Source organism: Terrapene carolina, unplaced genomic scaffold (genome assembly GCF_002925995.2).
Source record: "Terrapene carolina triunguis isolate 2854851 unplaced genomic scaffold, T_m_triunguis-2.0 Scaffold211, whole genome shotgun sequence".
Lineage (NCBI taxonomy): Eukaryota > Metazoa > Chordata > Testudines > Emydidae > Terrapene > Terrapene triunguis.
This window is the reverse complement of record NW_020664562.1, coordinates 3807210-3820527: the sequence shown is the minus strand read 5'-3', so window position 1 is coordinate 3820527 and position 13318 is coordinate 3807210. Positions and strand designations below refer to the sequence as shown.

At 41.6% G+C, this 13318-nt stretch overlaps 1 protein-coding gene across 1 annotated transcript in view; it reads right to left on the bottom strand.

Annotated features, from left to right (window-relative positions):
• LOC113407339 (hemicentin-1-like) overlaps positions 1-13318 on the bottom strand; it is a 344382-nt gene that overhangs the window by 5205 nt on the left and 325859 nt on the right. The window contains exons 101-102 of the mRNA XM_026655742.1: positions 6851-7201; positions 1261-1380 (exon numbers count right to left, since the gene is read on the bottom strand). Coding sequence (XP_026511527.1) covers positions 1261-1380; positions 6851-7201 — 471 coding nt within the window. The remainder of the gene's footprint in view (positions 1-1260; positions 1381-6850; positions 7202-13318) is intronic.

Genomic DNA, 13318 nt, shown 5'->3' with positions numbered 1-13318 from the left:
GGGCAGTCAGGGGACAGGTAGGGTCGTAGGGCGTTCTCAGGAGGGGGCAGTCAGGGGACAAGAAGCAGGGCGGCTTAGATAAGCGGTGGGGTCCTAGGGGGCAGTTAGTGGCAGGGGTCCCAGGAGGGGGCAGTCAGGGGACAAGGAGCGGGGGGGGGTTGGGGGTTCTGAGGGGGGCAATCAGGGGGTGGGAAGTGGGAGGGAGTGGATGGGGTGGGACAGGGGCGGGGCTAGAGCGGGGCTCCTCCCCCCCCCCCGTGTCCTCTTTTTTGCTTGTGGAAATATGGTAACCCTATATAACAAAAACAAAAACAACCCACCCTTTTTGCATGTTTTGAGTTCAGTTTTAGACTTGAAAGTGTGAAATTCTTATGTCATCCCTTGTAGGGAACAGCAGCTGTTTTGTAACAAATATTTCAGCATCTTTAAAGATGACAAACTCCCATTGGAATATATATAAATGAAGGTTTTCTGCTTGTTGATTTAAATCATGATTAAAATCAGTGATTTAAGTAGCTTTGATTTAAATCAACCCTGAAATTGCCTGTATTGTTTCCTTGCTGAGCACCATTTTTTATTTCAAAATTGTGCCCAGATAGGCAAAAAGTACAAATCAAACAGATGATGAGGCCAGTGGAGGCTCTGAAGTGAGGAGGAGATAAGTCCACGGTGGCCTGTGTTTTCATCATAGCATCTTGGTCTGTGATCTAGCTTTGCCACCCTCACAGTAAGCATAGAGTAGTTTAGAAAAGGTTTGTTTCTAGTTTTCAGCAAAGTCTTACTTTATCTGAGGTGGTTTACCCAATCTAATGCAGCCCAAAGGAGTGTCCATCCCCCCGTCCCCATGCTGTGCTCTAAAGCACTGCTCTTTACGTTGCTTTCTTTGTCTCTTCTCTCATATTTAAAAATTGTTCAATGCAGGGGTTATTTCCTGATATACAACTAGTCGATACACTGAAGGTCACAAGTAGAAATGGAGCCAAACTCCCAGCTTCAAACAACCCAAATCTGGGATATATTGAAATCTGAAGCCATATCTGAATTTCACAAATGGCTTTATAACGGACTGAACTAAATCCCCAAGACTAAGAGCCCCTGCACTTTGGGATGTTTGAAAGTTAGACCTGAGTTTTGGGGCTTGAGTCTATATCTAGCTGCAGTTGCAATAGAATGGCACGTTTGTTGATAGGAAACAAATTAAAAAATACTCCATCTATGTATTCTCCACATACACACAGATCTGGAGAGATATTTACTTACCTTGGCACGTTTTGCCATTGGGCATAAGACGATAACCAGTTGGACAAACACACTGATAACTTCCTAGGGTGTTTCTACACTCATGCTGACAGGCATCTCTGTTTTCACATTCATCAATATCTGCAAAAAAAGCATGAAAATATAGATATTCAAATACTGAAGCAGACTGATCTCTGTCTTTTTGCTAACCAGATCAGACTGGTCTGATCTCTGTGTGCAGAAACTTCCCCAGACAGTATACTAATACAAAAACCTTTGAGTGATTAATCTCCATCTGTATGCAGTACACATTCTGAGCTGCTTGGGAAGTTTCAGGATCTCGTAGTGTCATGGAATGGCCATCTAGCAAGTCTGAGAAATCTTTTCCATTCAAAATACATGTATTCAGTTGCTCATAATTTCTCAATTTTTACTTTTGGGCTGACATTTTGCATGTCTGGCCTCAATTCCTAAGTGATTAATAATCATATATTAGCTCTTAGGGATCCCTCTGTGACATTGCACTCCACATGATTCTATGAAAATATGCTAATGAGTGTGAATATAATTGTGATGTTGTGCAGTCTATATGGTTTTATAAAAATATGATAAGTGAATATAATGTAACTGGGATATGCTTCATGCAAAAGGTCTCTTGTAAGGTATCATTACAAAGCTCATAATCTACGGAGTGTGATCATCCTATTTGTATAAATGTATCATTCTTGTATCTAAAACTAGAAATATGAAATATAACCCTGAGGTCCTATTGTAATTATGCAAAGTCCCACACTTTGGGAGGTTTGGAATCTTGATGGCTCCCATCAATTAGGACAATTGGTTGTAAATGGCTCTGTTTACTTGCAAGCCTTCCTGTGAGTCAGGCCAGGAAGATTGAAGGCTTGGGGTCACCCAGGACCTGTGACCATGTCACTTCGTACTGGAATCCATCTTAAACCTGGTGCTTTTCCGTTTAGAAGGAGGGCTGGGGACCCAGAGAAACAAAAGATTCCCACCTTGTGCCAAAGCTATAAAAGGGGGTGGAACAGAACAAAGGAGGCAGTCATGAGAAATCCCCTAGCTACCACCTGAGCTGGAACAAGGACTGTACCAGAGGAAAGGATTGGGCCCAGACTAGAAAGAAGTCTAGGCTATGAAAGAAGCTTATTGGAACAGCTCTGAGGATGAGATTTATCTGTAATCAGTTTCTTAATGTATTAGGCTTAGACTTGCGTGGTTTTGTTTTATTTTGCTTGGTAACTTACCAGGGTGGATTTGATTTAAATCACTAGTCAGGAAGACTCGATTTAATCATGGATTTCTACATAAAAGTGCATTTTTATTGGTTGTTATAACCTTAATGCATATTCTTCACAACTCAGAGATAGATGTAGGTTTCATTTTTAGAAGGTACACACTATACATTTTTAAAGTGATTTATTTTGAAAACTTTTCAGATTAGTTTTACAGCTATATCAGAAAATGAATGATTGTTTGGTTATTTTAATTAGCAAAGGTAATTGAAGCAGATATTTATGAAGTTATTGAGAGGTGAATTATCTCCAATTCAACAGGTTAATCAACATTGGAGGATTTTCTTGCCATGCTGTATTAGGAGGAGAACATCACCAGACAGACATTTAAATTGTTTTATTTAACTAGAACAACAATGTTATGTATTCTGGATTTTTTTCTTCAACAGCAAACATATAATATTTTAACAAAACAAGCATATGCATTTTTTGATTTAGTTAAACATTCAAGTTTTTTAAAATCAGGTTTGTTTTTGTTAAAATTGTTTTTAACTAAATAAGTGAAATGCAATTTAAAAAAAAATTAAATCGACTATGTCAGGCAGGTCAACATGAGAAACTTAAAATATTGGCTTCTATAATCTCTACAGAAGCCCTTGGATCCCCATAAGATTGGGTCCCTAATCCATGAACTATTGGAACTCATTTACAAAACTTTTCTTAAACATTACATGAATATATTGTCTCATACTATAGAATTAGAATTTATAATCCCTATTCCATCATGAGATATCTTTGAGCTATAATGTATTTTAATTAAAATACATCTTGAGATAGGTTTTTTCCTCAAAAAGCATTTTATCAAAAAAATCCGATTTAAATAAAAAAATCCGATTTTTTTAGATTTTTTTTTGTAAATCATTGATTTTTATCCACCCTGTGACTTACTTTGTTCTGTCTGTTATTACTTGGAACCACTTAAATCCTACTTGTTATACTTAATAAAATCACTTTTGCTTATTATTGAACCCAGAGTGAGTGATTAATACCTGGGGGAGCAAACAGCTGTGCATATCTCTCTAGCAGTGTTATAGAGGGCGGACAATTTATGAGTTTACCCTGTATAAGCTTTATACAGAATAAAATGTATTTATTTGAGGTTTGGATCCCATTGGGAGCTGGGTGTCTGGGTGCTAGAGACAAGAGCACTTTTGTTTTCAGTTAAGTCTGCAGCTTTGGGGCACATGGTTCAGACTCTGGGTCTGCGCTGGAGCAGACTGGCGTGTCTGGCTCAACAAGGCAGGGTTCTGGAGGCCCAAACTGGCAGAGAAAATGGCAGCACATCAAGTGGCAGTCCCAAGGGGGTCTCTGTGACCCAACCTGTCAGACCCTCACCTCTTTCTGATATAAGTTTTCTCAACATGAGTATTATACATTCCACAGGGAGAGGCCAGGCTGCTGGCATCTAGTGCTGGAAAGCAGAGTCTGGGGAGAAGAAAGAGGGGAATACCATGGGGCAAACTGCCTACAACACGTGGTCTGCTTTAGGGCCCACAGCTAGTCAAACCTTCCCCAGACAGTAGGGGGAGCTGGCTGAGGAGAGGACTGAGTCAGGGTACCCAGGAAATGCACTGATTTGGCACATTGCCAGTGGAAGCTTCCACTTATGGGAGTTGCTGTACCAATTTAAAGCTTTCCAAAGAGTGAATCCCTCCTGATGTGCAACAGCCTCCCTCACAAGTTTCTGCCTCCCTTGCCAAGGTGGGACTTAAGCTCAATATCTGGTAAGACAGTCAGAAAAGTAGTCTATGCTCATTGTAGACTTTTTATAGCTCCAAAATAATGCAACAGGTTAAGATTTTCCAAGCAGGCTGGGGGATTTAGACACAGACCTTCCTTAATTCTAATTCCTTAAACTGCTTGAAAACCTCCACTTATTAGGGTAGTAAGTCCTTACTCAAGTTAAACTTACACTAGCTCAGGCCTTGTGTGGTTTACATTTGGGAGGAACATCTATTCACATTCCCACTCCCCCACCTGTCTCACACATCGTTCTTTACATAAAATTCAACACAAAATGGTGAAAGGGATTTGTAATTGTAATTCCCAGGGTGTGTATCTTAACCAAATCTTAACTTTTCTCCCTCTCTTGGGAAAGGAGTCTCGTGGATTATATCATTTCCAGCTTAGACTATGGAAGAAATGAGTTTAAAAATCTAAATTTCAGTTCTACTGAAATGACTATAAGTATATTACCTGAAGAACTGGATCCTTTACAATGGACCCTATCTCCCATCTCCTGCTGACTTCAATGGGAGCTGGATCAGGGCCCAAAAGATCAATTTAAATCTTTAGACTGAGAATCTTTGACTAAAATAGTTGTGTCCACAATAAACGGTGCTAACTAGAAAACTATCAGAAGTCAGTACAAGTTTGGTTAAGGTCCGCATGACTGCAACATATGTTTATTAGCATTAATTATTAAGTCTTCTGCGACTAAAACAGGGGTAGGCAACCTATGGCACGCGTGCCAAAGGTGGCACGTGAGCTGATTTTCGGTGGCACTCACACTGCCTGGGCCTGGCCACCGGTCTGGGGGGCTCTGCATTTTAATTTAATTTTAAATGAAGCTTCTTAAACATCTTTAAAACCTTATTTACTTTCCATACAACAATACCTTAGTTATATATTATAGACTTATAGAAAGAGACCTTCTAAAAATGTTAAAATGTATTACTGGCACGCGAAACCTTAAATCAGAGTGAATAAATGAAGACTCAGCACACCACTTCTGAAAGGTTGCCGACCACTGGACTAGAATATACTACATGAGGATTAGTAGCTATCTTGTGAGCATGTTGTGCCTATGATGTGCATCATTAGCATCTATGGCAGTATGTGCAGATTATCTAAAGCAGCATAGACTTTTCTATTAAATGCATTCAGGAAAGTTATAGTGAGGGCCAGACTTCCTCACCATGAATAGTACCTTATGCAATATGACTGAATATCCCATTGAAGTCAATAAGAGCACCCGAGGAGTAAGGGTGAAAGCATCTGGCTTTAACGCATATTTGATAAAGATTAAATTCACTCATGTCCTTTGCTAGTTGTCATGCTGCTCACTCTCTTTTTGAAAATTAAAGTGAGTGTCTGCTTAAAGGTCATCCCAGTCCCCTTGTTCCCCAATGCAATTCTGCCCATATTTATCATTTGCTTGTCTGATACAGAAACAAAACATGCACAAGAGTGGCGCTGATGTGTATTCCAGTCCCCAGCCTTCTTTCTTGCCTGTTGTCTAGGCTGCAGTGAAAATGACCAGCAGACATTAGAGGGTTTGGGTAGTGCTCGTCCACTGCCAATAAAGATTGCCTTAGGAAAGATGCCTGAAACTCTTAACTGCTAAACATGAAGAGATGAATCCTATTGCCCTAAAATAAATCAGTCAACAACATGTGCTAAGGGGTCTTTGATTTCCATGGGAGCAGAATTAGGCTTGTAATAATAAACAACAGTAATGCTGAAAACACCTAGCCCTTCTTCCTTGGATTTCACAGATGGGGCAACTGAACTGTAGATGGGCAAAGGGCTTGGTTTTCTGAGGTGCAAATCACCTGCAGTTCACATTGACCTCAGTGGAATCTGTAGTTTCTCAGCACATCTGACAATCAGGCCATTGGTGACATGCCTACAGTCACAGAGTGGGCCAATCACAAAGAAAACCCATGTCTCCTTACTCCCACATACAGAGAAAGGGCAATTCTGTCTTTCTGACCTTTTGCAGAACATCTTGTTTGTCTGATATGTTCGGTGGGTTGCAGGGAGTGCTGTCACTTCTATGTTTCACAAACTATGGTATCCATTTCAAACCATTCTAAAGTGTGTGTTTATGCTGCACTTACATATGTGACTAGCCTCTGCCCATACTAATGAAGCTATTGTTTCCACAGTGTCCAGTCCAGAAATCATTATTCAGAATCTACTCAGGCCAAATTCTCGCTGAAGTCAAAGGGAGTCTGATGTGAGTAAGATTTTCAGAACTGGATGCATAGTGACTATTGGTTTTCAAAGGGAAAAAAGTCAGAGGAAGGCTAATACCCACAGAAGGGAAATATAGTAAAACATTATCAGTTTGAGAATATACAGCAACTGACAAACAAAATATGAGGGGTGTGGGTGGGGAGGGCTTCCACAAAAAATTTACTAGCACCTCTTTGGAAAAACATGCACAACTCATTGAAAATACATCATGGCAGTAAAAAATGTATGGCACCCTACACCATCATGCTTCGAAGCCAGCGACAAGAAAGGTCAATATGTGAAGACAAAAGAATTGGATAGACATGGCTGACATTTACCTATACATTTGTCATTTCGTGCCTCATAGCCTCCAGGGCAAGTTTCTCTAATATTCCTTCTAGTCCTGGAGAGAGGTATTCTGCTGTTTCTATACTCTGAGTAGGAGCTGTAGAGATCTGAGGCGGGCCTGTAGTACTGTTGAGGTTGATAGTTGTCTCTCACAGGGGAGAATTGAGCATAGTTATAGTTATTGTAATAGGTGCCATAATTTGGCAACCTCTCCAATCCAGCGCAAGATTTCCCATCACCTAATAAATGTTGTCCAGGTGGACAGATACACTTGAAGCTGCCGGGGGTGTTGGCGCATTGAAATGCACACGGTTTAGGCACTTGTTCACATTCATTAATGTCTGCTCATGTGACATGATCCAGAGCAACAAACCATAAAAAAAAGGGAGAAAAAAAACACACACACATACAGAAAAAAATACATCAGTCTTTGGAGCAAACCGAGGACATAAATGAGATCCTGAAGTCAGTAAAATATACAGAGCCCAATGCTAAAAAAAAGTGGGTACATTATTTTGCCATGTACAGTAATCTATCTTACTCTTCCCATGAAACTGGTTAGGACATGAGACTGTAGCACTCAGTTTTTATCCTGTGTGGATTAAATCCCTTTAAGGATTAGCACACGATACGTCTGAGGGATGAGGTGGCTGTGAAATGGGGGGATCTGTGTTTATTCCTTTCACTCCATGCTTGCAAGGGCTGAGTGAGTCCTATAGGGTAGTGATACTCAGACTGCAGCTTGTGAGCCACAAATGGCTCTTTAATGTGTCTGCTGCAGCTCTTTGCAGCACATATTAAAACACTGGGTAATAATTAAATCACACAATCAGGATGCTTTTACTATGTTATTAACCAATTAAGTTATCAACTTGCACTAACTTATTTGCTGTGAGAATTATATATAAACGAAATATCTCCCATCATACTGTTTAAATATGATAGTACTCTAGTAAATTAAACAATGAATTCACACGACTGTGGCTCTTTTGGGTAATGTTGATCACTAATTTGCCTCCTGAACCACTGAGGTCTGAGTATCACTGCTATAGTGACTGAAGTTATCTGAAAGTCAAATTTAAAACCCCAGACTTTACTGAACGTTGATTTTTCCCATACTAAAAATCCCATACTGTTGGTAATTTCAGGTTTATTTCTTAGACTCTTTCTGGATGCTCCACGAGCAGCATTGATAGGCTATGGGGGAAATTGTGTCCAGCTCTCCTTTCCATGTAAGACTACTCTGTTCTTCTGGTGCCTTGGGAGTAAATAAAGGAGAAAGGAGCTGTAAGGATTCTACCCCCAAAAGGCATGTGGAAAAATCCAAGAGGCACTAATATATGTTGTGTATCCTTGGTAACAGCACTATTTCTAGTAACAGGGGAAGATGAGGTCCATTCTACATTCTGTGATACTGAGGTAGAAGGAGATAAGTTACTGAGATTTCTGGGCTGTAATACTGAATTTTCATGCTAGGGTGAGTGATAATGATCGTTGACCCTTCAAAAAGTCCGGAGGTTTAGTTCCATTTGAGTAAGAATCCAAGCGTTTAGTTTGTGAATTTTCTCTGAATTATACAAAGAATTCAGGTCTGCAGAGCAAGAATCTCACAACAGACTCTCTGGGCATTGTTTGGGCACTTCCACTTCTGGGTGGAATCAGGAAGAATCAACTTTTTTGCATTTAGTACTTTTTATGTACATAGATTCCAAGGCCAGAAGGGACCACTGTGATCATCTAGTCCAGGGGTGGGCAAACTTTTGGTCTGAGGGCCACATCTGGGTATAAAAATTATATGGTGGGCCATGTATGCTCATGAAATTGGGGTTTGGGTGTGTGGGGGGGTGAGGGCTCTGATTGGGGGTGCGGGCTCCGGGGTGGGGCCAGAAATGAGGAATTCAGGGTGCAGGAAGGGGCTCCGGGCGGGGGGGGGGTAGGGTTCCAGCTGGGGCAGAGGGGTTTGTCATGTAGGAGGGTGCTCTGGGCTGGGACCGAGGGGTTCGGAGGGCAGGAGGGGGATCAGGGCTGGGGCGTGGAGGGGTGGCTCAGGGGTGCAGGATCCAGGTGGTGCTTACCTCAAGCAGATCCCAGAAGCAGCAGTATGTCCCCCCTCTGGCTCCTATGTGGAGGCGCGGCCAGGCGGCTTTGCTGTGCGCTGCCCCGTTCGCAGGCGCCGGCCCTGCAGCTCCCATTGGCCGCGGTTCCCAGCTGATGGGGGGCGGTGCTTGGGGTAGGCGCAGTGTGTGAAGCGGAGTCCCCTGGCTGCCCCTAAGCGTAGGAGCCGGAGGTGGGCCACGCCACTGCTTCCAGGAGTCACGCGGAGTGGCCCCTGACCCTGCTCCCTGGCTGGAGCGCCAGAGCGGGGCAAGCCCTAAACCCCGCTCCCCGGTGGGAGCTTGAGGACCAGATTAAAATGGCTGGCAGGCTGGATCCGGCCCGCAGGCCATAGTTTGCCCACCCCTGATCTACTCAGACCTCCTGATCTAGTCAGCCATAGAACTTTCCAAAAATAATTCCTACAGCACATCTTTTACTAAGCATCCAATCTTGATTTAGAAATTGGCCGTGATGAAGAATCTGCTACAAACCTTGGGTAAATTATTCCAATGGTTAATTACCCTCACTGTTAAATTTTTTCTCCTTATTTCCAGTGAACTTGTCTAGCTTCAACTTCCAACCAGTGGATTATGTTATACTTATATCGGCTAGACTGAAGAGCTCATTATGAAATAATTGTCCGATTTCTAAGCTTGACAAAAAATTCAGTTTGGGTTCAGGATCAGTAAAAGTTCTGGTCAGTTTTTAATAAGATCCAAAATCCAATCCTAGTCAAAACGTTACCATTTTCTTTTAGGATTAATAGTTTTACAGGAGCACATGAAGTACTATAAAGGTCCTGATGCAGCAGGGTGATGAGTTGCAGGATCAGGCCCAAAGTTTGTTCCCCCACCCTGAGAATGGAAGAAACATCCACATTCTTTAATCATAGAATATCAGGGTTGGAAAGGATCTCAGGAGGTCATCTAATCCGACCCCCTGCTCAAAGCAGGACTAATCCCCAGACAGATTTTTGACCCCGATCCCTAAATGGCCCCTTCAGGGATTGAACTCACAACCCTGGGTTTAGCAGGCCAATGCTCAAACCCCTGAGTTATGCCTCCCCCCCAATGTGGACATATGAGTTGTAATTCTGACACCTACACACCCAACAACTAAAATTTTCAATTAAATAATATTTGTGGTAGGCAGAGATCCCTTAAGCGCAGGGGACTGGACTGGATGACTTATTGAGGTCCTTTCCAGTCCTACACTTCTATAATTATAGGGGAGGTGCTCTGGTTTTTCAATAGTATTAAAATTAGGAACATTTCAGGAACTTTTCACCTTTTTTGGATGACTTTCAATCAATATAAATGTTCTTGAAGAATGGCTTAAAAAGCGGGGAGGGAATGTACTAGCGATTTATTTGATATAATAGAAACTCACATACTTGAAGGATCGGGGTTTGGAGTCTTAACAACACTGACTGGGGCCACAAACAGAGGTAAAAGTAAGCTGGTACGGGCCGGTACGCCGTGCTGGACTGGACCGGCTTCTCCAGTGGTGATTTAAAGGGCCCAGGGATCCAGCCGCTGCGGGGAGCCCCGGGCCCTTTAAATCACCACTGGAGCTCCGGCAGCCGGGCTTGGGCGGAGATTTAAAGGGCCTGGGGCTCCCTGCAGCAGCCGGAGCTCTGGGTCCTTTAAATCACCGCTGGAGCCCTGCCACTGCTACCCCAGCAGCGGCAGGGCTCCGGGGGCAATTTAAAGGGCCTGGGGCTCCCCGCAGTGGCCAGAGCCCTGGGCCCTTTAAATCACCGCCGGAGCCCTGCTGCCACTACCCCAGCCCTAGCCCGAGCCCTGCCGTCCCGGGGTAGCAGCAGCAGGGCTCCCGTGGTGATTTAAAGGGCCCAGAGCTCTGCAGCAGCCAGAGCCCTGGGCCCTTTAATTCGCCCCGGGGCTCCCAGCCACCTCTGCAGCTGGTAGCTCCGGGGTGATTTAAAGGTCCTGGGGCTCCCAGCCACTGCCGGAGCCCCAGGGCCTTTAAATCTTGAAAGGCCCCGCCTCTTCCGATTGAGGCCACACCCTGCTCAGGACTCCGGAGTACCAGTAAGTCCTTTAAGTTACTTTCACTCCAGGCTATAAAGCATAAATTCGGTCACAAGTTTTCTCGGTGCCATTGCTAAAGTAATCTCAGACTGCATGTTTAAAGTAACTTGGCAATTAAGAGTAAAACAAGACAGTGACTGCTGGATGATATCACATCTTTTATAAGGAAGTCCTCAGCAACTGCTCTTTGTTCGTTAGTGTTGTTATGGATGGTGTGCCAAAGAGACAATAAAGGAGCAAAATGCTAAAAAGGAAAAGAATGTAATGGGGGAATGACTTTTGTTTTAAAGACTTGTTTCTGGTGGTTGTTTTTTTATTTATTTATTTAGCTAATACTATATTTCTTAAGACATCTGTTAACATGTTCATCTCTAAACCCTCAGAATGAATAGAACTGACTGAGATTAAGATCCGTAGCCATAACAAAACTCTATTAAACTTCTTCTATGTCCCTCCATTATTTAAAGAGGTTTTTTTAAATTTATCAAACAAGTTATAATAAACTTTGTAAAGTACATGTAATTTTAATTTACATAAAATCACATATCAATCTTCAAAATAACATGAAATATTGCTAAAAGGTGTCATTTTGGTCCCTTTTGGAGTTATACAGCTCTTAACCCTCAGACAGAAAGCAGTGATGCTAGTCTTTTAAAAGGGACATTGTCCAGAAATGTAAGTCAAGAAGGTAGGGTGTACAAAAAGTGTTTACAAAATCTCATAGGATAAAAAAATGTGTTTGTTTTCTCTGAAATTCTTTAAAAATGTTATAGTTTGAGATTGGGATTTAAATCTTCGTTTGCAGTATTACTCTAGTGTCTAGTGCAGGAGAACCAGTGAGAAAGGATGTTAACTATAAATAAATGAAACGGACTAGTTAATTTCATTGTTCCCAACAGAATGAAAAGCAGAAAAATAGACAATATAAATGTCAGAGAAGATATTTGATTTAAAACATTCTTCCAGTTTCATTATTTTCAGGTGTTCTAAGCAACACAGCTAAGGATTTTTTAAATGAGATCAGAGCCTTAGCGGTATAAATCTGCATAGCTTTATACCTATGGGTTCATTGGAGCTTAACTGATTTATACCTGTGAGGATCTAGACCATGACAGCACCCTCTAATGTGTGATTAAGAGGCAAAATATAATAAAAACAAAACATATAGGTAAAGAAATCTTGAAACTCGGTGCAGTTAGTTACTTTACATACAGCATTTTTTACAACTTAGGTTTCAAGGTTTCTTACCTGTGCAAAACAGTTTTTGGTCTGTAAAATAAGCTATATCCTTTGCAATGAGTTACAGATGAGACATATATGAAGGTATGTAAATGATGAAAACGAAAAACCCAGTAAAAATTGCAGCCATTTTTACAGGAGCAGCATATATGACAAAGTAGAAAATTAAAAGCAACAAGTCACAGTTCTGCATTACACCAAAGCCATGCTTAGAGTGCAGGTGAGCACTGACCATATGGCAAACCAAAACATTCCAGACAGTATCCCTTTGATTATGCAACATGAATATCAGGTGTTGATCAGAATATTAAAAAAAACCTAAAATACATCAGCTTTTAAATTTGTAAAACTAAATTTTCGAATTAGTCCCTAAAAAGCACTCCTTTCTTTTGGTATTAAAATGAATCTAGGCTTTTCTGTTTCAAATAACTTAAGTTTCCAAAGCAGTTACTGAGCATTTAATTATCAAGCTTTATATCATATCATATATCTTACTATGGACAACACTTGACATACAGTAGTAACTGAAACTCCCGTTAGAGTTCCATGAGTGATGAACCAACATTTTCACAATAGTTTCACTGATAAGCTAGACAAGCTATCATATTTTTAAATATCCCATATAAAACATGAATCAAATTGATCCTATTACCATTCTAAGGTCTGTAGAAGTCCAGGAACTGATATCAGAGGAAATGTTTCATACACTTGAACTGACATTATAATCATGCCCAATAAACTGCATTAAAATATCTCTGCTAAAGGTATTAAAATGTTATGGTGAGAATTCTTTTACTTGAGGCTAGACTGCCCCTGGCCCTGTGCGTACATGGGGGAAAGGTGAGCCCATTTATGGAAGAAGCCTTTATCACAAATAGTGCCCCATACACAACAGCCAGACAGAATCAGTGTCTGTAGTCCAGTGAATGTAGGGACTTCCCTCTCCCTTTAGGGAGAGAGTGAGAGGCAGGAAAGCAGCAGGGCTCCCTCCATGCTGACTAGAAGACCTAGAGGGGTACACAGCTGTAACACACTGCATCATCCTAAGGGACTGTTAAATGTGCACACTCT